We start from the raw sequence: 24,013 nt of genomic DNA, 5'->3' as shown, positions 1-24,013 counted from the left end.
AGCACATCATTACCTCTGAAGAACATGTCACCTCCTGGGTAGCCCTTTGGTGGAGGGACTTTGTTGTCGATGTGCCCGAGGATGGCTTTAGTGATCTTATCCAGCGCTTTGGTGCCGTACTAAGACAGACAAAAGACAGGCCATCAATAAACAGCTTCATTAAATGAGGCGGTCAATTCTGGTTCAAACTAGAGTTTGATTTCACTCCGACCGGTCGCTTTTCACATTGTATGTGTGGGTCTGAACTGTGGTATATTAGCAATATAAAAGATTTTGCCCAACTGTGAACCATATTGCAGTTCATATGCATCTTCCAGGTTCAGAAAAAAAATAAAAAAAATAAACCAAAAACCCTAAACTCTGAGTCAAATGGATTACAATGCATTGTTATTGTTATCGAGTGCCAAAACTAAAACTTTAAAAAATGTTTTCAGTAATAAGAAATAAAGCTGAAAACATAAATATTCGATGGAAAAACTTAAACTTACATTTAAACGAAATGCTTTGACAATTAATTGAAATAAGTTTAAATGGCAAAATTACTAAAACAGAAATAAAAATTTAATAAAATATATAGAAATACTGAAAACAAAACTAATAAAAAAGACAAAATTCATACAACAAATAGAACCATTTCAAAATATATTAATAAACACTATAATAGTATATAAATATTACTAAAATGACTCAAGTGAAAGCAATCTTACTTTGTTCTCGAAGTTGTACTGGCTCAGGTCTCTGGATTCAGTGGCTCGCCGGTCCCCGTGTGTCAGCGCCCCCTACAGAACACAACACACAGTTCAACATGGCTGCATTTACATAAACATGACAGCTTTTTAAGCAGTTTCTCACATGACTGAAGAATGGCTTCTAATAAATATTGCATAATGAAGTTCTAATATATTTCACATCCTAACCAGCCGTGACTGTAAGTGATGCATGTTTTCCATATTTTGGGTAGTTTCGCCCAAAGTGAAATCTTATTGGTCCAAATTCAAGTGCCACAAAGCTGTATATTAAGCATTCAGTTCTGATTGGCTGAGATTTTTCAAACCTTATTAGAATATTAGAATAACGCAAAATGGAATTTACTGTATAACATGGAATTTGGAAAAGATTGGATGAATAAATCAAAGATAGGGCTGTACAGTTAAACTGCGATATGGAATGGTGTCTGTGAATATTAAACTACAAAAAGACTGATATTGCAATACAGCTCATTAATATATTTTTTTAAAAGAATTATTCATCCATTTTTCAATTTAAACAGTAATCATATGTTTTGTTGTACTTTGTTTGCCAAAAAAACTGAAAAGAATTGTTCAAATTTCATTTGATTACATATTTCAAAGATCAATTAAGTCTTATGCATTCATTTGCTTACCATTGTTTTTGGTAATAAATTTGTATTAAATCACAAAAAAAGAACCCAGAAAAAATGAAACATAACAGAATTTATGTAAAAAATAAAACATTTCATCGTTACAATTTTCATAAATTCATACGTTTTTAAAAGTTTTATGAATTCAACTGATTAGATATCCTTTTAGATTATTAAAATTGAAAACCATTAAAAATGGAATCCATCAAAATTAAAATGGAAAACACCGTAACACTTTGTATGTGGTGAAGTAGGCAAAGGTGATGTAGTTAGACTTTACTACATGTACTTACTATAGTAATAACAGTAATTATGCATAAATACAAGTAACTAACCCTAAACCAAACCCTAACCGTAAGTACATGTAGTTAATTAATATTACTTAGTACTTATTTGAGTACAATGTAACTACATTAGAGCTGTCAAATAAAAATGTATAATATTCGTTGAATAAAAAATAAACTGCACATTCGAATGCAAAAACCGTGCATTCAAATGTTTGGTGTGTCAAGAGGCACGCGAGACGGCTTGATGATGATGATGATGATGTAACTGACGCGGTTTGTTGTTCTTAGCTTATCCAGGTGCGGCTGCGTTGTTAGTTTCTAAAATGGCGGGAAAAGGCGACCAGCTGACGAAAACACTCAGTTGTTGGCAAAAATCGTGCAACGACATACTTGGCCAAACCTGGCACATCGGTCAGAGCTGAGCGTGTGTTTTCATCTGCTGGAAACACTGTCAACAGAAAGCGCTCAGCACTCGTGTCTGGTGTTTTTGATGAACAACGTGTAGATTTAGAGAGTAGAAGTGGAGTGTTTCTGAATGGCAGTTTGCTGTTGTGTGTTAGGGCTGTGCAATTAATTGAATTTCGATTTCGATTTTGTCTCCCAACGATCACCAAAATAGTACAATCGAGTAAAAACGATTATTTTGCGATAATTTTGCCTTGTGTTCTGAATGACGCGCGCACGCGCACATCCGCCCCTCCCGAAGCCGTAAACTCTCTTAGCTTGAACATTTAAACTGGTAAGACTTAAAAAGAAGTGGAAATGATAACCTTTAGTTACGATGCAATGCTGTCCCGATTGTGTAAGTGACAATTCCGTCTTGTCCCGACTCCTAAACGCGAAAGTGTAGTTTCGACGCTTGCTTTGTCCAACCCATTTTGAGAGACCGAGACAGAGAGAGAGAGAGAGAGAAGACGCAGCACCGCTGAACACTCACGCGGTTTGTGAAATTGCGTCTTGGAGAAAGTTTTAAAATTATTGATTTGATTTTATAATCTGTGTGGATTCATTTAGGCTACTCATACAATCTACATGCTAAAGTGAATCAATGTTTGTGGGGGAATTTCCCTCATTATAAGTGGTAGACCTGCGGGAATTATTAAAATACTCATTGAAGTATTATCTGTTATATTATTTATTTTAATAGTTCAAAAAGTACAATCAATGTTCAAATTTCGATTTTTTTTTTTTTTAAGAACTCTTGAAAGGTGTCTTTGGTAACACTTTACAATAAGGTTAATTAATTAGCATTAGTTAACTGCCTTAGTTAACATTAACTAATAATGAACAATACTTCTACAGCATTTATTAATCTTAGTTAATATTAATTTCACCATTTACTAATATGTTATTAAAATGAAAGGTTGTATTTTTTAACATTAGTTAATGCACTGTGAACTAACATGAACAGCTGTATTTTTATTAACTAACATTAAAAAAGATTAATAAATACTGTAACAAATGTGTTAGTTCATGTTAGTTAATACATTAACTAATTAACCTTATTGTAAAGTGTTACCGTGTCTTTTCAATAAATGCAACACATTCCCAAAGTCATGTGAAATAATCGTGTTACATAATCGTGATTTCAATACTGACCAAAATAATCGTGATTATGATTTTTTCCATAATCGAGCAGCCCTATTGTGTGTTCATGTAGTTCATTACGCTGTGTGTTGAAGCGTGTTTTCTCAGGTTACTGATGCACGAACACAGTTTATGCACTACTGTAACCTCATTTTCCTTGCATGCACATTAAGGAAATTATATTTTAAGAACAATTGTATCAAAAGGTAATGCACTTTAAAAAGTGAATGTCATTTCATTTCAATAAAAGATGCGAAGCTTGATTTGGTTTATATATGTGACCCTGGACCACAAAACCAGTCACGAGTCGCACGGGTATATTTGTGGCAATAGCCAACAATACATTGCATGGGTCAAAATTATTGATTTTTCTTTCATGCAAAAAATCATGAGGATATTAAGTAAAGATCTTATAAGAAGGTATTTTGTAAATTTCCTACCATAAATCTATAAAACATGTATTTTTGTGAGTGAATGCTGCACAATCGAGAACATAAATGCACAACTTTAAAGGAGATTTTCTCAATGTTTCGATTTTTTGCACCCTCAGATTCCAGATTTATAATAGTTGTATCTCAGCCAAATGTTGTCCTATCCTAACAAACCATTCATCAATGGAAAGATTATTTACTCAGCTTTCAGATGATGTATAAATCTCAATTTTAAAATTGTGACCCATGTGACTGGTTTTGAGGTCCAGGATCACATTTGCGTTCACTTGCGCCCTCTTGTGGGCAAAGGAGACAATACAGTACTTTTCCCTTCTAACATTCAGTATTGCCTATAGAATTCAAATTTTGCTAATATTAAAGAAAGAAATTCAAATTTAGCTTTTCAGCCATTTTGACGGCCCTGAACTACATCACCTTAAAATAAAGTGCAACTGAAAACACTGAATTTGGGAAAAATTTAAATGGATTTCTTAGAGCACATTAAGTGTGTATAACATCTAAAAAAAAAAAACAGACTTTACCAGGCTCTCCAATCTCTTGGCAACGATCGAGGCGAAGCGTCTCTCTCCAGCCAGCTCAGAGATGAGGAAGATGTACTCTGGAGCCGTCACCTGATTGGAGCGATGTGTTCGCCCTGATACACAGACACAATATTAGCAACCACCCACACACTGTCTCTCAAAGGCAAGGCAAGTTTATTTATATGGCACATTTTACACACTACAGTAATTCAAAGTGCTTTACACAGAAAGGAATTAAAATAATCACAAAATAAAAGCAAGGAAAATTAAAACAGTTATAAAAGGAACTAAAAGAGATATAAACTTCTCATCTGGCAAAACACCGGTGTATCATACTTCTCTTTTACTCATGGCGATTACACTGTGTCTGTGGTGTTCTTTTGGCACAACTAAGAAATCTTTCGGACTGATTTGATTTGATTGATTTTATTTGACATGGACATTACAATTACATTGGACAAACCATATGCATTTGCTTGGGTGTTTTAGCACACATGCTAATGTTAAACACCTGTCCACAGGAGGCTTTTAGAAAGAAAATACAATAACAATAGCGATAACTAAAGTAATAATAACAATACTAAAAAAAAGGATAAAGAAAATATACCATATGGTTACAGATGCAAAAAACCTATATTCAAAATTATTTACATACATAAGTTATAAAGCAAAAGCTTGATAATCAGAAAATATCTCAGTAGTAGGTCATTCACGCGAGCACTGTTGTTTTGTTTTGCTGTTGTTTAAGTCCTCTGTTAAAAGCATTGCCATCGGTCTCTAGTTTTAATTTATTAGGTAAAGCATTCCAGAGTTTTGGTCGCTCTGCAGAGAAAGCAGACTTGACCAATAGAGGTCTTGTACTTTGGGACAAGACAGTCACCTCTGATAGTGGCTCGTGTGTTCGCCCAATGAGAACTTTGACTCCTACTGACTAATTTATAAAACAGTGGTGAAACATGATTATTAAAGCTGCTCTAAGCGATGATGGGTGACGTCACTTCTTGTTGACGTTCGAAGTATTGTCAAACAAAACGGAGGCTAGCTCGACCCTCCCTCCCCCTCCCCCGCCCTCCAGTGCTTCCTGAAACAGTCATGAACCATTTAGAAAAACCAAACTGGATTTACCCTGTCCAGCAAAACCAGAGACACCTGAATGTCGGATTGGAAGCCCTTCTTCCGGCGGAGTTCTCGCCGCCTTTTGAACGCTTTTCCGATGTAAATTCGGGACTTCGCGTTCCTTCTTTCCCTATTCTTTGTTATTTGTTCATCGGAATGTCGTCTCTTTGGTCGTGTGTTGACCAATCAAAATTCTCAAGAATATACAATTTTAACGTTAGTCGTTGTCTAGGACATCTCTCCTCTAGCTAACTTCCCTCTTCATGCTTCTCTCTCCTCCACCCCCCACACCCCCCCTTCATGTGCATGCGCACTAACCCCCCCACCCCCACCCCCACATCATTCTTGTTGGTTATTGGCTGAAACACTGTTTGTTATGTTTCGTGGTCCAGGCTGGGCCAGTTTGTTTTTGTTGCCGTTTGTGGAGCATGGGCTGTCTACAGAGACCGCGTTTCTTTACAGTGTGTTCAGGAAACAGGCAGCTAGCGGATAGTGAGGAGATGTTTGCTGTATGTGACAAAAAAAAAATTCGGCCTAAAAACGCGTCACATCGCTTAGAGCACCTTTAAACATTTAAAAACCAGTTTGAGATCATTAAAATCATCTCCAATAGACCCGATTTTCCCCTAAAATTATACAGGAGCTCTTGGACTGACTCCTCAAACACACATAGACACTCACCGAACTGCTGGATGGCGCGGTCTGCGCTCCACGGCAGCTCTAAGGTCATGTGAACTCTTCTCCTGCGGTTCTGCACACGTTTATCCGCCTGTAGAGAAATACCCGAACTAGCCGCTTCAGAGATGATGGCTATCAGCTGAGAGAGAAACACACAGAGAAGGACTGGCATTAGATATATGAACACTTCATAATAGGCCACAAATATCCTGAATCCCGCTCTGGGTCGTGTTGTGTGTTTGTGGGTCAGAGGTCGTCACCTTTTCTCCTGTCATGAATCGCTCTTTCTCTCTGACGTTGACATGGTCGATGGTCAGGCCCTGTTCCGCTCGGGTCTCATATCGTACGCTGCCGTCAGGACGCCTCACCACACGTCCCTTTCGGCCCGTCATCTACACACACACACACACAGAGACACACATTTAGCATTTTACTTGTGTGTCATGGCATGACATCGTGATATTTGTTTAATATACAGATGTGAACAGGCATCAAGTGTCTCAAACAAAACTCTAAGAGCAGTATTATGGCATTATTTACATTCCATTATAGTATTTATTAATATTTTGAAATATCTTTTATTTTTTATATCTTCAGTTTTCATTTTAATATACATTTTTTTGTAATGCTGTTATGTGCATATTTTTATTTAACATTAATTTATATTTATTTCAGTTTTATTTTAGTACCTCCATTATTTTTTATATCAGTTAGTTGTAAGGACATTTATTTATTTTATTTATACTTTTTTTAAAAATATTTTATTAAAAAATACATATATCTTTTTTGGTGCTTTATATTAATAAACCGTGAACGAAAGTGATTTTAACCTGTTAAGCTGCAACCCCACTTTTAAAAAATCCACAGAAATGACATACCCAAACTGAAACAGATATAGTTCATGAACCCTTTGTGCTAAAAGCACAAGTATGATCTCATTTGAAAGCTGACACCTGGCAGTTTATTGTAAATGTAGAATTAATTATTGTCATAATGACAAAAATTGTTATAAATAGCTTCAAAGTTTTGTAAAGTTATTAGAAATTAATTTTAATGAAACATCCTCATGAAAATAAAATTGAAGTTGGCCCTGGAGCAATCTAGAAATGCACTACAGCTAAAGCCACGTCTAAACATTTTATGTTTAAAATCTGAAGATAATAAGTCAAAAACTCTGTATTTAGTGAAATGTTTTTCAAGACCATGTCAGTTGACTTTATTTTGATTTGAGGCTAAAATGCTGCTGATGTTTAGTCATCTTTTAAGTCATCCATTCAGTCTTATTGTCTCTATTGTTTTGTGGTGCAAACGATCCCCATTCAGTCTCAGTCTCCCCCTGCACACATTCACACTTCTCCAGCCTGGTTATGGCTCTAAATATGCATTTCTTTTGTTTGCATTATAGTTACTAACGACTGGCTATTCACATGCTATTCATTGGGTTTCAATCCCTAAATTCTTTTCTCAAAGTTCACCTCACATTTTAAATAAAGAATAAAGAACATTCTTGAATAAAGAAACTTTCAGTAAGCATTCAAAAAAACATAAAAGTATAACTTCTAGGTTGCAGGTGCACCTAGGGAGCTAGCATGTTAGCTTAGCACACCATTAATACATGACAATTTATGAGATTAAAACCATGTTTGTGCTCCAAACTTACTTTAAAACGCAAGTGGAGTATTTTAAATAATCTTCTGTAATCTAATTTGGCTTCAGATAAAAAAACCAGACAGAAAATATACTATTGTATACTGTTCTGCACAATGATAGTCTATATAGATTAGCATTACATTATAAATATAATCTATTATTATGAAAATACCTGGCATGGCTTGGAAAACACAGGTAACTCAAATATCATTGCAATCATGTTTATTATCTTCAAAACATCTGTATCTGCATTTTACAGCGCGAACTCTGTAGCTTTGTGTGTACCAGTGACGTCCTGGAATGTCACATGATCATGGCTCTTCTTCGTGTTCCATATATGGACTATTATTGTGCATATAGCGCCCTCAGGCTATTGGTATGAATTGAAAACACAGTATCAGAGTATGCAAGCGCTCATAATGATTACATCGACGCATTTGGGTATAAATTCAATAAATATTATTCCTGTCTATAGAAATATGATGTGAATCTATGAGAATATATCAATATTTCTCCAAATCTGCACATTTTTGAGCTAAAGCCCTGAGGGACGTTGTTTTGTGTATCGCTGTCATGACGACGGCACGGGAGTTTTTTTATGAATGAAAGCGGCTGACGCGTATAATTCATATCAAAGGTATCGACTCATTTTTTCATTTCATAACTCCTGACACAAATTAAGAAATAACTGTCGCTATAAGTTTCTCAGAATACAATAGTGGTCAAATACTGAAACTTGAGTCTTATATCTTTTTAATGATGTATAGTTTGTCGAAGTATAACATTAAATCTGATAGTAACTTTGAGCTATATATAAAAAAAACCGCTTCAGTGCGCCGACGCACTGGTGCAGCTTAACAGGCTAAATAGTTTTAGTTCAAAATAACAAAAACTATGAGTGAAAACTGTTGTGTCATGAAGTCTTTTACACTACACACTTGACAAAACAACCCAGTATACTCCATTGCGCTATTGAGTCATGTGATCACGGTTGGTGAATTGAAGTAATTCGCCACTGTCGCGTTTTTCAATGATGTACGATTCGAACTGATAGGGGAATATCCGATTTGTCCGTTTGCATGGCAGACGCAAATGAACGTATCCGATTAATATCAGATTAATTTCATAATTCATTTATTTCACACATGAATGAGGCCTGAAACCCATATCTGAGCATATCGGAATTCATGTGTCCACACGGGAGGAAAAAATCAGAATTGGGTCACTTGAACCAGTGTAAATGCGGCCTAAATGTTAGTCAGTAATATACTACTTAATGTGGCCGTCTAAATCTAATATTAATGTAAGAATTGTTTCAAACATACTGGTGAGACTCAACACTGTGATTCTCACCTCTGACACCTTCTCTGGTCCTCCAAACCTGTCAATCAGCTCGTCAAGAGTGTTGAGTGGCAGCTCTTTCCCCAGCTCTGCTATTTTACCCAGCAGCCTCTGCTTAAGTTCTTCTAGTTTAGCTGAAAACACACACACACACACACACAGGATGATTCAGCACATAGAGTCTGGAAACAGACCTTAATCACTCATGTGTGGTTTAGCCGTCTAGACAGAAATTAGGCCTGATTTAATAAGTGTGAGCTGCATCTGCACTCCTTCAATCCGTGAATGAACAGAACGGCAGGAGTCAATTCTTCTAAAACACACAGTGACTATAATGTGCAAGCGCAAAGACCAGAAAAAAAAAAAACACTTCACACATGCAGTTCGCCTCTTGTGGGGTTTTTTGTACCGAAAATTATACATTTAGTCCTGGTTTGCTTTAGCATTAAAACCGAACCGATAAACAAAAATGTGCAGCGGGGCGGATTAGCTGAGATGACGTGATGCTAACAGACAGCAGACAAACGGCTAGTAGTGACATCAGCGGCAATCCACCTGTCACTCAAGTCGCCACGCCCCCTTTACTTTACGGCTTAATATAATTTAAACGGATGAGTTATAAAATAAAATATAATCACACCTCTCACAGTTGTCATGATGGGCAAAACTAGCTATATAGACCAAAACCACTTTTTGTGTCAGTCTGTAAATTATTTTATTCTGCTGTAAAGTTCGCCAGTTTAACATGGGGGTCTATGGGATTGACTCTGTTTTGGAGCCTGTCTCTAGTGGCCAGTCGATGAACTGCAGTTTAAGTCACTTCCGTGTTGGATTCAAGAGAGAGAGAGAACGGAAGGTTGCCGCTCGATGTGAACACACCTTAAGACTCAACTAATAGATCTAAATTGTGATTTTATATTGCATTTAAGTCAACCTACCAGCAGGCCCGTTGATGTGGTTCACGAAAATCACATCGTCATTGTCCTGTAGTGATTCAGGGGAGGAGTTCGATTCGCTGTCAATATCATCCGAGTCGGAGTCTGAATCATCACTGATTTTAATAACCCCGCCCACTTCCACACAGTGCTTCGGAAATTTTGCAGTCCGGCCTCTGGGCTTTCCTTCAGAAAACAAAGAAACGGTTTGAGAAAATATTCATAACAAAAACCCACAGACCAAAAGGCCCGGAGACAAATCAACGTTTGATTCGGCACAAATCCTCAAAGGAAAATAAGATGTGACTTACGTTTCCTCTTGCTTGCGGCACTTTTCTCTCTTTTGGGTTTCTGTGTTGGGAAGTGTTTCTGCACTAATGACTGGAACACACCCCTACATGACAAAAACACACACACCTCAATCCAGTTCTTATAATCACAGAGCATAATGCACAGATATGTGTCCATTTTAAACAGCTCTCTGGAATTCTGATCGGCCTATTGGTGATTTGTTGGAGATTTCCATTAGGGCTGCATGATTAATCATAATTTATATGTTATCGCACTTAAACCGATTTGGCTTATCGCGATTTTGAAATCATTGATGTCTCGTCATTGATGTACGGCTCTGTAAACGCTGCTCCGTCTGAAAGCACTGCGAGTTTGAGTCGCTTATAACATGCATTTGAAAAAGCAACATATTTCCAAACATGAGAAGCATTTATTAACCTCTTGTCCAACAAAAGACAACATTTAATAACATGCTTTTACTCATAGGCATTGATTTCGGGGGGGGGGGGACGCGTACCCACCAGATTTCATCATGAGTCATTTTGTACCCACCACTTTTAACTTCCGTCCATATTAATTTGACTTTTGGTTCGATTTTTTTGACCGTTTTCAGTGGTTGTGAGGAGCAATATGAGAGAGAAATTTGGTAATCATTGTCTGACCCAACAAAAAAACATTATAATATTCATTTTATTTTATTTTCCGTGTTCGCATTTTGGAGGGAAAAAAACAACGAGTCAGTTCTCGAGCGCTCTGAAAGCGGCACTAAAAGACTGCTTTAAAACTTTCACAGAGACCTCAAACAGAACAGCTGCCTTTCTTTAAAGTGAATTTCGTTTTGTATTAATTATATCTTAATTTTAATCAATGTTTCATGAACCAATTGCCTGGATTTAATAAATAAGATGTAAATATAGCAGTTAATCACGGCATTGGAGGTGCCGGCGAGTGAACTGGAGTTCGTCTCATAAATGAACCGAAACTCAGCGTATAACGCACATTCACATTCACAGCGTATTTAGACACATTTAGACACATTCATAATCATTACTTTTACCGGTTCTTTGTGGCAAGCTTTATGCGTGCGGTCGTGTGCTTGAGTGCGGCTATATTATGTAAGCTCATTATCCTGTAGGCTATATAGCCTAAGTAATTAAATTAATATAAAGGGGCGATTTGTCCACGAATGACTTAAATGAACAACTAACCTACTAGTCGACTAGGAAAAAAACTTTTAGTCGGAAGCAGCCCTTATTCCACATATTTTCGAACCAAGCAACAGGACATCTGGGTTGAGCAAATGAACGAGCGGAGCAGAATATTCAGAAATGCGCTCTCCACTCACGAGCTCTGATCGGAACAAACCCGAACCTCACTGTCTGCTGAACTTGCGCAGCAACATCAAAATATAACCAGCTTTTTAAAATGTTTTTTAAAACTAAACAATATTTTAGCACAAATTATGAGCTTACTGGCGATTTTTTTTATAATTATTGACAAAATTAGAATATAGTAAAAGGTTTTCTTTTTTTGAAAGTTTTGGGTGGGCCTGTTGAAAAGTGGGGCCGTGCCTGGGCTACAGGACATCGTCTTTCAAAACATAACCTGCGCGAAAGAGAAAAAAAAAATGAATGCGTCATTGTACCCAGCACTTCTGAAAATGCACTTCCAAATGCGTCTCTGTCCCCAGCACATTTCAAACCAAACTGACGTCCACGCTTTTACTCCAAACTCACTTCATAACGACAGCTGAGCTCTATGGAGCTAGAAGAGTCTCAATAAAGATAAATGCACAAACTGCATTCACATATGCACACACAGGATACACAAATGCGCACACATGATTCATAAATACACACACAGGATACACAAATGCGCACAAAATTCACAAATGCACACACAGAATTTAAAAAGCACAGAAGATTCACAAATGCATACAAAATTCAGAAATGCACACAAAATTCAGAAATACACACACAATTCAGAAATGAAAACAAAATTTACAAATGCACACAAGATTCACAAATGCTCAGGACAAGATTCAGAAATGTATTTCTGATGCACACACAAATATATCTTGATTTACAAACTGCTTGCGGTCTGTGAACTTCACTGCATTTGTGTGTGAATTTTGAGACTCCCCTGACTTGGCTCGACACACAAATGCCTTTTTTTAAACAGGGAATGACCTGTGACCAATCAGATACGTCCCTTGTTTTAGCCAATCACAAGAACGCACCCCACGTGGGAGATTGTTTACTTGTAAACCAATCACATGAAGTGTGGGCGCGAGCGCTAGAGCGAGGTGGGTGGAGTTCTGCCAGTTGGTTTAGACCGGCTTCTTAGGCGGTGGGCCAAGTCCGTCTATCTCGTTTAGTTTTTGATTTGACAGTTACTCAGCAGCTGTGTGGCTCATTTTTGTCTGTATGAATAATTCACAAAAAGATTAATGATTGTTTCCAACGCCAATTGTTGCACATTAAAGTATAAAAATAGATTTCATTTCGCTAGCTGATCACAAACGTTGGCCGGAGTGAGATCCAATCAACGCTTGTGTTGTTACCTTGTTGAATAGATTTGGCCAATCACGTTATTCGTTGAACCGACGTCGCGTCAGTTTTGAGTCTAGTACAGTCTACAACCCAACGTGAAGAGACCGGTGTGTCTCGGCAAGACAACGTCAAGGTAAGATTTGTTTTAAAATGATTATACACCCCTATATCTTAATGCTTTTCATATAAGTTGTATTTAAGACTGCAAGCTATAGTTCGCCGTGAGTGTTGTCGTCAGTGATGCGCGGGTCAATGTATAAACAAACCGCACCCGACCGACGTTTTCAACTAACCCGCCCGCAACTCGGACCGCAAAAAACGAAAAAGAAAATATTGTACCCGACCCGCTTCCTGACCCGCATTTTTTTTTAAGTAGCTATAATGCTCATCGTAGCTATTAATATAACTTAATATTCTAATTTTGTCAAGAATTATAAAAAATCGTCAATATAAGCTCATAATTTGAACTAAAATAGTCTAAATGTTTAGTTTTAAAAACAATTTTAAAAAGCTGGCATTGTCTATTTTGATGTTTCTGCGCAAGTTCAGCAGACAGGTTCGGGTTTGTTCCGATCAGAGCTCGTGAGCGGAGAGCGCATTTCTGAATATTCCGCTCCGCTCATGGTCGCTCGTCCAACCCAGATGGCCTGCTGGTTCGAAAATATGTGGATTAAGGGCTGCCTCCGACTATTTTTTTTCTTGTCGACTAGTTGCTCATTTAAGCCATTCGTGGACAAATCGCCCCTTTATATTAAATTAATTACTTAAAGGCTAGCCTACAGGAATACGCGTAATGACCGCACGCTTAAAGCTTGCCACAAAGAACCGGTTGAAGTAATGATTATGAATGTGTCTAAATTAGCAAGGAGACATTTAATTGTTTAGTAATAAACTGGTGTTTTCTGTGTCGCTGCAAATATGAAGTTGACAATGCGGAGATTGCCGACTCGCCATGAACGCCAGAGAGAAATGCACATTTCATATGGATTAGCCTACATAATCAGAGAGTATAGCCTATTTATTTTGGTTTGAATATTTTCGTTTAAAAGTAGACATTTCAAGCTTTCTGTAATATATAGCCTATATTTATCAAATCTGTGAGGCACAAGTTGAGTTTCGGCGCCCTCCAGTTCACATGCAGTGATCGCGTACCGGCGCCTTATTTTGTCTGCTATATGCTTCTTATTTAATAAATACGGGCAATTGATTGATAAAACATTGATCAAAATTAAGATACAATTTATACAAAACGAAAATCTTTTAAAAAGAGTTTTCTATAAAACAAAACTTAATGAAGTCGTCAAAATCATGTTTTACCAAAAACAGCGCCGTTGCTAGGAGGGCGCCAGCGCCTCTGCCTCTCAGCGCCTCTGCCTCGCGAGTGGATGATAGCCCTGAAGACGCCTAGCAATGATGTACCTTTAGTGGTAGTATACCTTTAGTTAAGTTATCGCAGCGCGCTAAGAGACAATGTTGTCGGAAAATGCAGCCCAGGTATATTCATAATGGAGATTCCAAAGCTCTCTTCTTTGGTCAGAACCATGGAGAGCGATCGCGGATTTACTTTTACAATGCAACACAATATTTAAAGAGCATCAAGCTATTACAATCTATATTATGTATACGCACAGATAATATAACAGTAGGCTATATTAGTAAATATTTTTTTATTCCGTGATTGGATAACGTTTTTTTATTTTATTTTTATTTAACGTTTTTAATTTAAGGCCCACCCACAATTGGTCTGGCTTATCCAAAACTGGAATCCTGGCGCCGTGCCTGGTTGGTCGTGCCAGTTTTGTGGTTATCAAATGTGTAAATAGCATCGCAAGAAGTAGCCTACACATGACAAAACCAGCACTTTGGTCATCATCTTTCATTATTTCGGCAAATGTCTCCCACCCTTTGCTCTTTCTATTTGTGTATTTGCGGAGCTTCCACTCCCCAGTCTTCACCTTTTCTCTTGCCGCCTCCATCTCTACCTGCAGACTGAGCTCGTGCGTCATCTTCGCGCCAGTTATTCAGCCAATAAAGTGTAAATTAAATTTAAAACGTATTCATAGAAAATTGTGTCTAGAACTATATCAATTACAAAGGTTTAATTGGCATCTTTATTTCAAACGATCCGACCGACCGCGACCCGAATATCATTAAAAATATTTTTGGATGACTCAAAAATCCGCGCATCACTGGTTGTTGTTGATGAGAACAGTAACGTTAGCCACGAAAGAATGTTGGTAAGTGGAGCAGTAAAGCTAGGTCTATAACGGTATGCTGCTTAGGCTAATCCAAAATAATAATTCGGTACATACACAATAAACTAAGCAAAGAGTTTTCAAATACGGGATTATTACGGGAAAAATTTTAAACGGGAAGACAGCAGGAAATAAGTCTGACTAAGGGAGAATCACGGGGTAAACGGGAGGGTATGTCGAGGTTGGTTACAGCAAGCTACCTAGGCTACAAGTAAGCTAGACTAATTATCAGCTAAAAAGAGTGCAAACCAAAATAAAGAATGATTTCAAATCAACTTTATAGTGGTAGTCATGGAGTTATTTAAGCCAATTATGGTTGATTGTCAGTTTATACAATGACACAATTCTGTGCATGGTACATCTGTCAGTGGTTGGGCTTCACCTACACAACAGAACAGGTATAAGATGGAATATGGTGGAAAAATATTTTAGTTAAAGATGGCTGTTTTTGAGCTATTTAACAAAATTATTTGTGGTCAGAACTGCAGTAGTCTTAATACAAATGTCAAGATGAAAAATGTGATTGAATATTATCTAGTAATGTGCGCTTTCTGTGTTTATTTATCTGAATATAATTCAGTTGTTTATCTAACACGGACAGGACAACATCATATCTCTCCACACCCAAATGACTACAGAGGTGATCGTTGACAATCATCACATCAACAGCACCATGATGGAGCAGGTCAAGATCACAGAGTTGCTTAGTATCCACATCACAGATGACCCATCTCGATCTATCGACACCACCAACAGAACCTGGCCAAGAAATTCCAAAAGCCTCTGCACTTCCTCCCACAGTCGAGGAAGGCTCATCTCCCAAAAATCCATCCTCTTAACTTTCTATAGGGGAATCATAGAGAGCCTCTTCCTTCCACCCCCACCCTCCAGTAACCTAAGGGCAGCTGATTGACTCTTGCACAAATACACTGGTAGTTTACACTATGATGCTGCTACATTGTTTTATTTTTAAATTTGCTATGAACATTTGACCCCACTTACACTGCCTTTGCTACTTGTCATGTCATGCACTTACACAATAATACTATATTAATTAGGGATAAGGCACGATTTTCAAATATTCGATTAGCTGATTTTATTATAGAATAGGATGTGCGGGATGATTGTCTTTAAAAAATCCCCATGTTTTAGTTGTGGTTATAAGTTGCAATCCTAAATTCACATAAAATTTTTATACATTTAATAAATATATTCTTAATATTTGTTGTTTTTGTTTGTGTTTAAGCGTGTATATATATATCAATATTAATTTTGAGACTTGAAATGTAAACTCTCAAGGGTTGGATTTCTAAATATATGTTGGTTATGTGTCTATTCAGAATGACTTCTGAGCAACAACCTTTTTTTTGGGGGGTATGTCATATGCATCACTTGCATATCATTATTCATTCACGTGAAAACATGTTTAACAGTACCAGACATTAGGAAAATATGACATACGGATGTGCATTGTGCCGTTACAGTCAAGTCAAGTTTATTTATATAGCGCTTTTCACAATAGAGATTGTATCAAAGCAGCTTCACAGTATTAAATTAAAATAATACATCAATGTTTGTTTCTAGTGGAAAACGTCCACGTTTGGTAATGCTGATCAATATTATTGTTGATTGATTAATTAAATTAAATATCCCCAACTGAGCAAGCCATAGGCAACAGTCCATTGCATTAATAAAAATAATTTGTGTGTAGCCTAGGCTACATTGAACAGACTTTGCCCAACTTGTCTGGGAAAAGGGACTTACAGGGCTTTTTACATTTGAGGCTAAACGGATAAAACACCTCATTTTTACTTCAGTATTACTGAACTACATTACTAAAATTACATTTTTTAAGATTAAAGCAAAATTAAAATTTAAAGAACGCAGCTTCTTGGTCACTGACAAAGATTACTTTGCCTCCGCTGTAGAATCTGTGTTCATTATTTATTGGTTGTCAAGGAAACGGGAGGTTTTCTAACGTTATGATTAGTACTCCTGCTTACTTGCCGGTTTAAAAAAGTAAGAGTTTGTAAGGACATTTTGCGTCAAATGTGCAAACAACAAAGTTGGAAACAATGTCTGCAGTACTTATACGATTTTATTACATGGCCTCAGCAAAAAAAAAAAAAAAAAAACGTACACAGCTGAGAGGTAAGTATTAAATTCGTAATTTCGAGGTCCGGCCCACCGCCTCAACCATAGACTGTAAAAAATGGTCTCAACCAACTGGCAGAACTCCACCCACCTCGCTCGCTCGCGCCCACACTTCATGTGATTGGCTTACAAGTAAACAATCCCCCACGTGGGGTGCGTTCTTGTGATTGGCTAAAACAAGGGACGTATCTGATTGGTCACAGGTCATTCCCTGTTTAAAAAAAGGCATTTGTGTGTCGAGCCAAGTCAGGGGAGTCTCAAAATTCACACACAAATGCAGTGAAGTTCACAGACCGCAAGCAGTTTGTAAATCAAGATATATTTGTGTGTGCATCAGAAATACATTTCTGAATCTTGTCCTGAGCATTTGTGAATCTTGTGTGCATTTGTAAATTTTGTTTTCATTTCTGAATTGTGTGTGTATTTCTGAATTTTGTATGCATTTGTGAATCTTCTGTGCTTTTTAAATTCTGTGTGTGCATTTGTGAATTTTGTGCGCATTTGTGTATCCTGTGTGTGTATTTATGAATCATGTGTGTGCATTTGTGTATCCTGTGTGTGCATATGTGAATGCAGTTTGTGCATTTATCTTTATTGAGACTCTTCTAGCTCCATAGAGCTCCTCCTTCTGTGAGATGATGTGCTTCTTACACAGAACAAGGCAGTCGTGTGTTTATTAGTCGTGTTTAATCAAAGCGTTTCAATCTTCTGTTTGTTCAGCTACAGATATAGTGTGATGCCCTATATGGATTTCTTGGAATGATGTGTGTTATTGGACTTCTGCGGCGGGGCATAATTGGCGCGTGTTTGTGAGACGGCATCTGGTGTTCAGATGGATATTTGGTGTGGATGGGTGTGTGTGTGTGTGAGAGACACCCTCTGGTGTTCAGATGGATATGTGGTGTGGATGGGTGTGTGTGTGTGTGTGTGTGTGTGTGTGCCCTCAGGTGTTCAGAGGGATATGTGGTGTGTGTGTGTGTGTGTGTGTGTGTGTGTGTGAGAGAGACACCCTCTGGTGTTCAGAGGGATATGTGGTGTGGATGGGTGGGTGTGTGTGCACGCGTGTGTGAGACGCCCTCGGGTGTTCAGAGGGATATGTGGTGTATATGGGTGTGTGTGTGCGCGTCTGTGTGTGTGGGGTGTGTGAGACGCCCTCTGCATTTACTACCGATCAGCCACTGCACTGATAAGATGAGCATAAAATAAATGGCAGCTAGGGCTACACAATTAATCGCATTTGTAATCGCGATACAGTTATACAGTTACGGATGCCACAATTATGTAATCGTTCAAAGGCGCAATTATAAAAAAAAAATATCCACTTACATTATTCTGTGTGCAAAAGATTTTTTTTTTCTTTTCTACAGCTTATCTTAAGGGTTTTTTCCCCATTGTTTTAATTTTAGTTTAGTTTTGACATTTGAGGCTTAATGCTATAAAAAAGCAATATAAGTTTTTCAGGAAGAGTGTTTTCAGATGTTTATTTTGATAAACATTCAAAACATTATTCAATGTAAATTGTGACAATCGTAATTAATAATCGCAATTACAATTTCAAGGGAATAATCGGCAAATATGATTTTCGCTGTCAATCTCATCTTTCCCCATTCAAACAGACAGAAGCTGATGGAAAATGGCTTGCTTTAAAGAGTTTCAGCGCACTCACTCAGCAGCGGAGACAAATCTGTCCAGGTGTCCATCGTTCTCGTCCAGGACCTCTCGAGTACGGGCCTCTCCAGTGGACTGCAGGCCAATCACGATGCACTGTTTGAAGTGACATGGGAGAGAGGCGATTGGACACAATTAGTGAAACACTTAAAACATGGTTTCCACACTTTTAAAAATTAATTTACCTTTCCATGTACTATTACTGGGTATGGATGTTTAAAACATTTTACATTCAACAGAAATTCTGGGATTTTCAAGGACTTTAAGCACTACTTTTTTGGTTTTCAAGGACTACAATCAGAGATCTCACTTATCAAACAATATCTTTATTATCTTTCAAATTCTAAAAAGGTAAATAGATAAATAAAAATGAACTAATAAAACAAAATCATACAAATAAAGTGCAGCAAATGAAATGACTGTTGGATCTTTAACCATTGAAAGGGCGCTATGACAAGATATTGCTTTCCTTGTTCAAATTGTTTTTCTCATGAATGTATGATTGACCTGAATTAAAACTGTATCATGTACTTGAATATTTATGAGCAATATCACACTCATAGCCATGCGAAATGGCTCCATATCTATTATCAGAAGGGCTGCGGCGTTCATTTTGCGTGAAAAGATTGTTTTATCAATAAAATTAAGCACCAATTTCACATTTATAGTCTTTCAATAATTCAAGCACTTTTCAAGTGCCTTTTCAAAAATATGGCTGTTTTCAAGGGTTTTCCAGGACTTAAATCTCAGAAGGTCCAATTCAAGTGTTTCAAGCACTTAAAGGACCTTGTACCTGAATAGTAAAACCTTTCTATGGGTTTATATAACAAGCAAAAGCACAAATATTAATCCCGACTCACGTTGCCGTGTTGCATCTCAGTTTGAGCGAGCTCAACCAGGCGACGGACTTTAGCGGCGATGCAGAGGTACTTGAAAAACCTCTGGTGTGACGCCCAGAACTGACCCCAGAGAGACTTCCGGGAGGCCAGACCCAGCGTGTCTGCAGCTCGGGTGAACAACTCCAGAGCCTCAGCCCACTAGAGAGAGAAAGAAGGATTTAAAATGTCATGTAATCAAAATCAATTGACAAATCATGGCAGAGAGTCTTAGGTTACGTCTACATTAATCTGGATACATTAGAAATTGCATCTTTATGTTTTGGCCTTTTGTCCACACTAGGGGTTGAACAGACTAGTCGACTTTAATGGTCTGCCGTGATGCTTTAAAGAGGATGTCTAATGCTATTTCATGCATTCTGACTTGTTTACACTGTTAAAGAGATTCTCATGCTAAACATGGCCAAAGTTTCTGTGCCAAATACACTCCATCAGGATTTGTATAAGTTTCAGAAAGTTTTTTTCAAGTATGTATGTGTGACATATGATGTCATTAAGGGCAAATTCCTTCTATGGGCACTTCTTCCGGAAGAGCGCACGCATACATCAACCAGAGCAAGAGCAAGAGCGCGTTACGGATTTTGTTCGGGTTATGGAAGCCATCGGCAGAGCTGTCATTTTGTTTTTAGACCACAAAATCAGTGTGTTTTTGGTTGTGAGGGAAAGATAACCTTGCTCAGCTTCCCAAAAGCCCAGCATTAGGATTTGCAGATCGTTTGAAACTGAAAGATGGAGCGGTTCCAGAGATAAAAGATCCCGGTCAAGAGTCGGAATTGCAGGCGGTAAGTAACGTCAAATGTCTGTGTTTTGTTGGCAATCAGCGCATAAGTGCATATAATGTAAACAACACGAACGTATAGTGAATCAAATGTCATCTATGGATAATGCAATGATGTATTTTGCGTGACTCTTTAGCTCCGCCCACGCAACGCCTTCAGGAGGTTGGCTGTTTTTGGAAAGAAGCGGTACTGCGTATCTGTCTTTTATAAATTTGATCAAACTAAAGACTCTTCGGAGATATGAAGGATGCAATACTGCTCAATATGTACTCAAGATTAACATGAGATTGGAAGAAACTGTGTGTGTTATGTGCCCTTTAAGCTTGACGTCGACTAGTCGCTGATCATGGCCTGTAGAGGGCGCAACAGAAATCTTTGAAGTCCAATTTAACGCTCAGTTTCAGTTAAAATGACAAATAAATGCATACTCGGAGAGTGCGCCACAAGATATGCTTGATTATACCACCTGGATGCTCAAAATTGATCACGTAAATGCATATTTTACACAGCTTATTGTACAGGTAAGTTAATCGTCATTCTAAACTGCTTCTGCATTACCCACACACAACACAGATAGTAGCGTATATCACACGAAGATCGCGCACTAACAGAATCATTCAGTGGCGCAGAAATGTATTGTAATCTCTGTTCTGTGATTTATCAATAAAATAGCTAAGAAACTGAAAAGTTCTAGCATATATTTCACAGTAACTAAAACACACAGTTTCACTATTCACACGCAATCGCTCTCTCTCACACTAATGCATTCATATAAATGTAATCTTTACTATGCTACTATATCTATAAATGATTAAAAACGAGCAGAATTCTGTGAGAAACATAACGACCCAAAGACAAAAGATCTGATAAAATAAGAACTGGTTTCTCTCACCAGTCTAGCTGCTTTGTTGTAGACCAGTTTAAACTCTTCGTCCAGTGAAATCTCCTCGATACGGAAGGACACGCCGGAAAAGCTCAGCTGCCGTGCAATATACATGCCACTCACTTTCATATCCATTGCAACAATCTCCATGGCACCAACACCCCTGGAAGAACAAAGGTGAGAGTTGAGCAAATGTTTATAAGAGAATAGTTTTAAAAAGTGAGCATTTTGTCATCATCGGAGAAATCTAAGCCATGGTCACTGTGATGCTCAGGATGAACTCTGACCTCTTCTCAATAGCATGCAAGAAGTCATCAAAGGTCTTGAACGGTGTTCCTTGCCCCCAGATCCCCAATCGGCTCATGTAGATCATATTCTTTGGCTCTGAAGCACCTAGACAACGAGAATGATAAAGGCAGGAAACTCTTAGATCTCATAAGTCCACAAAGACCAAGATATTTTAATAAATTAAACCATAATAAAATCCCCTTTAAAGGGGACCTATTACGCCTCTTTTTACAACATGTAATTTAAATCTCAGATGTCCCCATGATGTGCCTGAAGTTTCAGCTCAAAATACCCCACAGATCATTTATTATACCACGTTGTAAACGCCTATTTTTGAGAGGAAGGAAAAACATGCTGTTTTCGTGCATGTATCTTTAAATGCAAATGAGCTGCTGCTTCCCGCCCCCTTATCCAGAAGAGGGCGGAGCCTGTGCACTACGTGACTCCAATACTCTGCCAAAAACTAAGAAAACATCTGTTCGGTTTTGAGTATCTTCAAAACGGTCACGTGACACTGCTGTTCTTCATCATCATGAAAGTTTATTATCTGCTTGCGTTTTAAAGCCATATCAGTCTAAAATTTTCTGAGTGCACACATCCAAATCACACGCACAGAAAGCTGGATGTCAGGTAGCGCGTCGCGCGAGTATTAAACTAATCTCTCTTTAACGTCTTATTGCGCTTAAACTGACAAATACACACAGTTATGTCAAAAACACAAAGTTCACAAACACAGTCCGTTACGTTTGTGAACAAACAGCAGGGAAATAAATTGAATGTGTATATTAGATCTGTGTATTAAAGTGAAATATACAGTACCTACTACTATGTATGCTGTTAATATGAATCAAACAATAACGACAGAAAATCACTCACTGCTCTTGACTGAACATTTACATTTACATTTACATTTATTCATTTAGCTGACGCTTTTATCCAAAGCGACTTACAATTGCTATATATGTCAGAGGTCGCACGCCTCTGGAGCAACTAGGGGTTAAGTGTCTTGCTCAGGGACACATTGGTGTCTCACAGTGGATTCGAACCCGGGTCTCTCACACCAAAGGCATGTGTCTTATCCACTGCGCCACACCACCCCTCGAGCGCCACACCACCCCTCGAACAACTTTAGCAGCTTTAATAAGAATCTGAGGGGCGGAGTCTATGCTAATAGGGTGGAGTTGTTGTGGGCGGGGCCTGTTCCAATGTGACATCACATTGAAGCACATTCCTGAATGGTATAAACTCGCAATTCTGGCATTTTTTCTGAATCAATTCTGACTTCGTAACACTCAATTGTGACTTTATATGACGCAATTCTGAGAAAAAAAGTGAATTGCGAGATAAAGTCAAAATTATCTTTTAAATTGTTCTATTCTGTGGCAGAAACAAGCTTCCACAAAATTCCTTTATAACGATTTAAAAAAAACTATACATATGTAAATAAAGGTGTGATCAATACCTTATAAAAAAATAAAACCAGAGTAGTGAAGGCCAATTACATATGCCTAACACACATGTAGTGAGTGTAAAGACGGTGTGGCGAGAACCCACCTGTGGCACTGGCGTACACTACTCTCGCCCGGGGGAGTTTGCTCTGCAGATCCAGGACGGCTTTACCCATCTTGGTGGAAGTCGCATTTTTAGCCTTATGGCACTCGTCAAACACAATCTGACAGAGGTTAAAGGTCAAGGGTCAACAACACTACTACAATACTTTTGTTAATACATATTATGCCATGGTCTGTCTGAATACTCGTTTATAATTGTCTGGAAGGTGTGCAATAAAATGTAAAGTTTAATGCACAGGTAGATCTAAGTCAGTTTAATCACTGTTCTATATTAACGCGCTGTTTTCATTAAAGTGCACACACACACACACACACACACACACACACACACACACACACACACACACACACACACACACACACACACACACAGAGAGAGAAACATTCAGGAGCACAGAAAGTTATCAACCCAGCCCAGTGACTTTTATTAATAAAATAGCTTTGCTACTGAATCACTAATTCAAACATATGCTTTACTTCATTCAAATTCAAATAAATATAATCTTATGCACTACTTTATCTCTGTCTGATTCAAAGCGGGCAGAATTCTAGATCTAACGAGCTGTAACTGATGGAAATAACCATACATTTTTACCCTTCCGCTTAAATATTGCGCTGCAAACATAAATAAAAGCTTTAAGTTGTCATTGCTGCCAAATAACCATGTTATAATCGGGAAAATCCATGGCATCCGTTGTGCGTGGTTCTTTGCCTCCACGTCGTGCATT

The 24,013-nt window shown here is 37.9% G+C and overlaps 1 protein-coding gene across 4 annotated transcripts in view; it reads right to left on the bottom strand.

Annotated features, from left to right (window-relative positions):
* sbno2a (strawberry notch homolog 2a) overlaps positions 1 to 24,013 on the bottom strand; it is a 59,492-nt gene that overhangs the window by 11,553 nt on the left and 23,926 nt on the right. For all 4 annotated transcript variants that reach the window (XM_081374922.1, XM_081374923.1, XM_081374925.1 and 1 more), the window contains exons 12-24: positions 23,269 to 23,386; positions 21,714 to 21,819; positions 21,436 to 21,589; positions 19,729 to 19,905; positions 18,867 to 18,964; positions 10,260 to 10,342; positions 9,952 to 10,134; positions 9,026 to 9,147; positions 6,283 to 6,414; positions 6,026 to 6,161; positions 4,229 to 4,341; positions 708 to 779; positions 14 to 119 (exon numbers count right to left, since the gene is read on the bottom strand). In XM_081374922.1, coding sequence (XP_081231048.1) covers positions 14 to 119; positions 708 to 779; positions 4,229 to 4,341; positions 6,026 to 6,161; positions 6,283 to 6,414; positions 9,026 to 9,147; positions 9,952 to 10,134; positions 10,260 to 10,342; positions 18,867 to 18,964; positions 19,729 to 19,905; positions 21,436 to 21,589; positions 21,714 to 21,819; positions 23,269 to 23,386 — 1,600 coding nt within the window. The remainder of the gene's footprint in view (positions 1 to 13; positions 120 to 707; positions 780 to 4,228; positions 4,342 to 6,025; positions 6,162 to 6,282; positions 6,415 to 9,025; positions 9,148 to 9,951; positions 10,135 to 10,259; positions 10,343 to 18,866; positions 18,965 to 19,728; positions 19,906 to 21,435; positions 21,590 to 21,713; positions 21,820 to 23,268; positions 23,387 to 24,013) is intronic.

The sequence above is a fragment of the Scardinius erythrophthalmus genome, assembly GCF_964197995.2.
Source record: "Scardinius erythrophthalmus genome assembly, chromosome: 9".
Classification (NCBI taxonomy): Eukaryota; Metazoa; Chordata; class Actinopteri; order Cypriniformes; family Leuciscidae; genus Scardinius; species Scardinius erythrophthalmus.
Note: the sequence above shows the minus strand (reverse complement) of the source record. Positions and strands in the feature narration are given on the sequence as shown.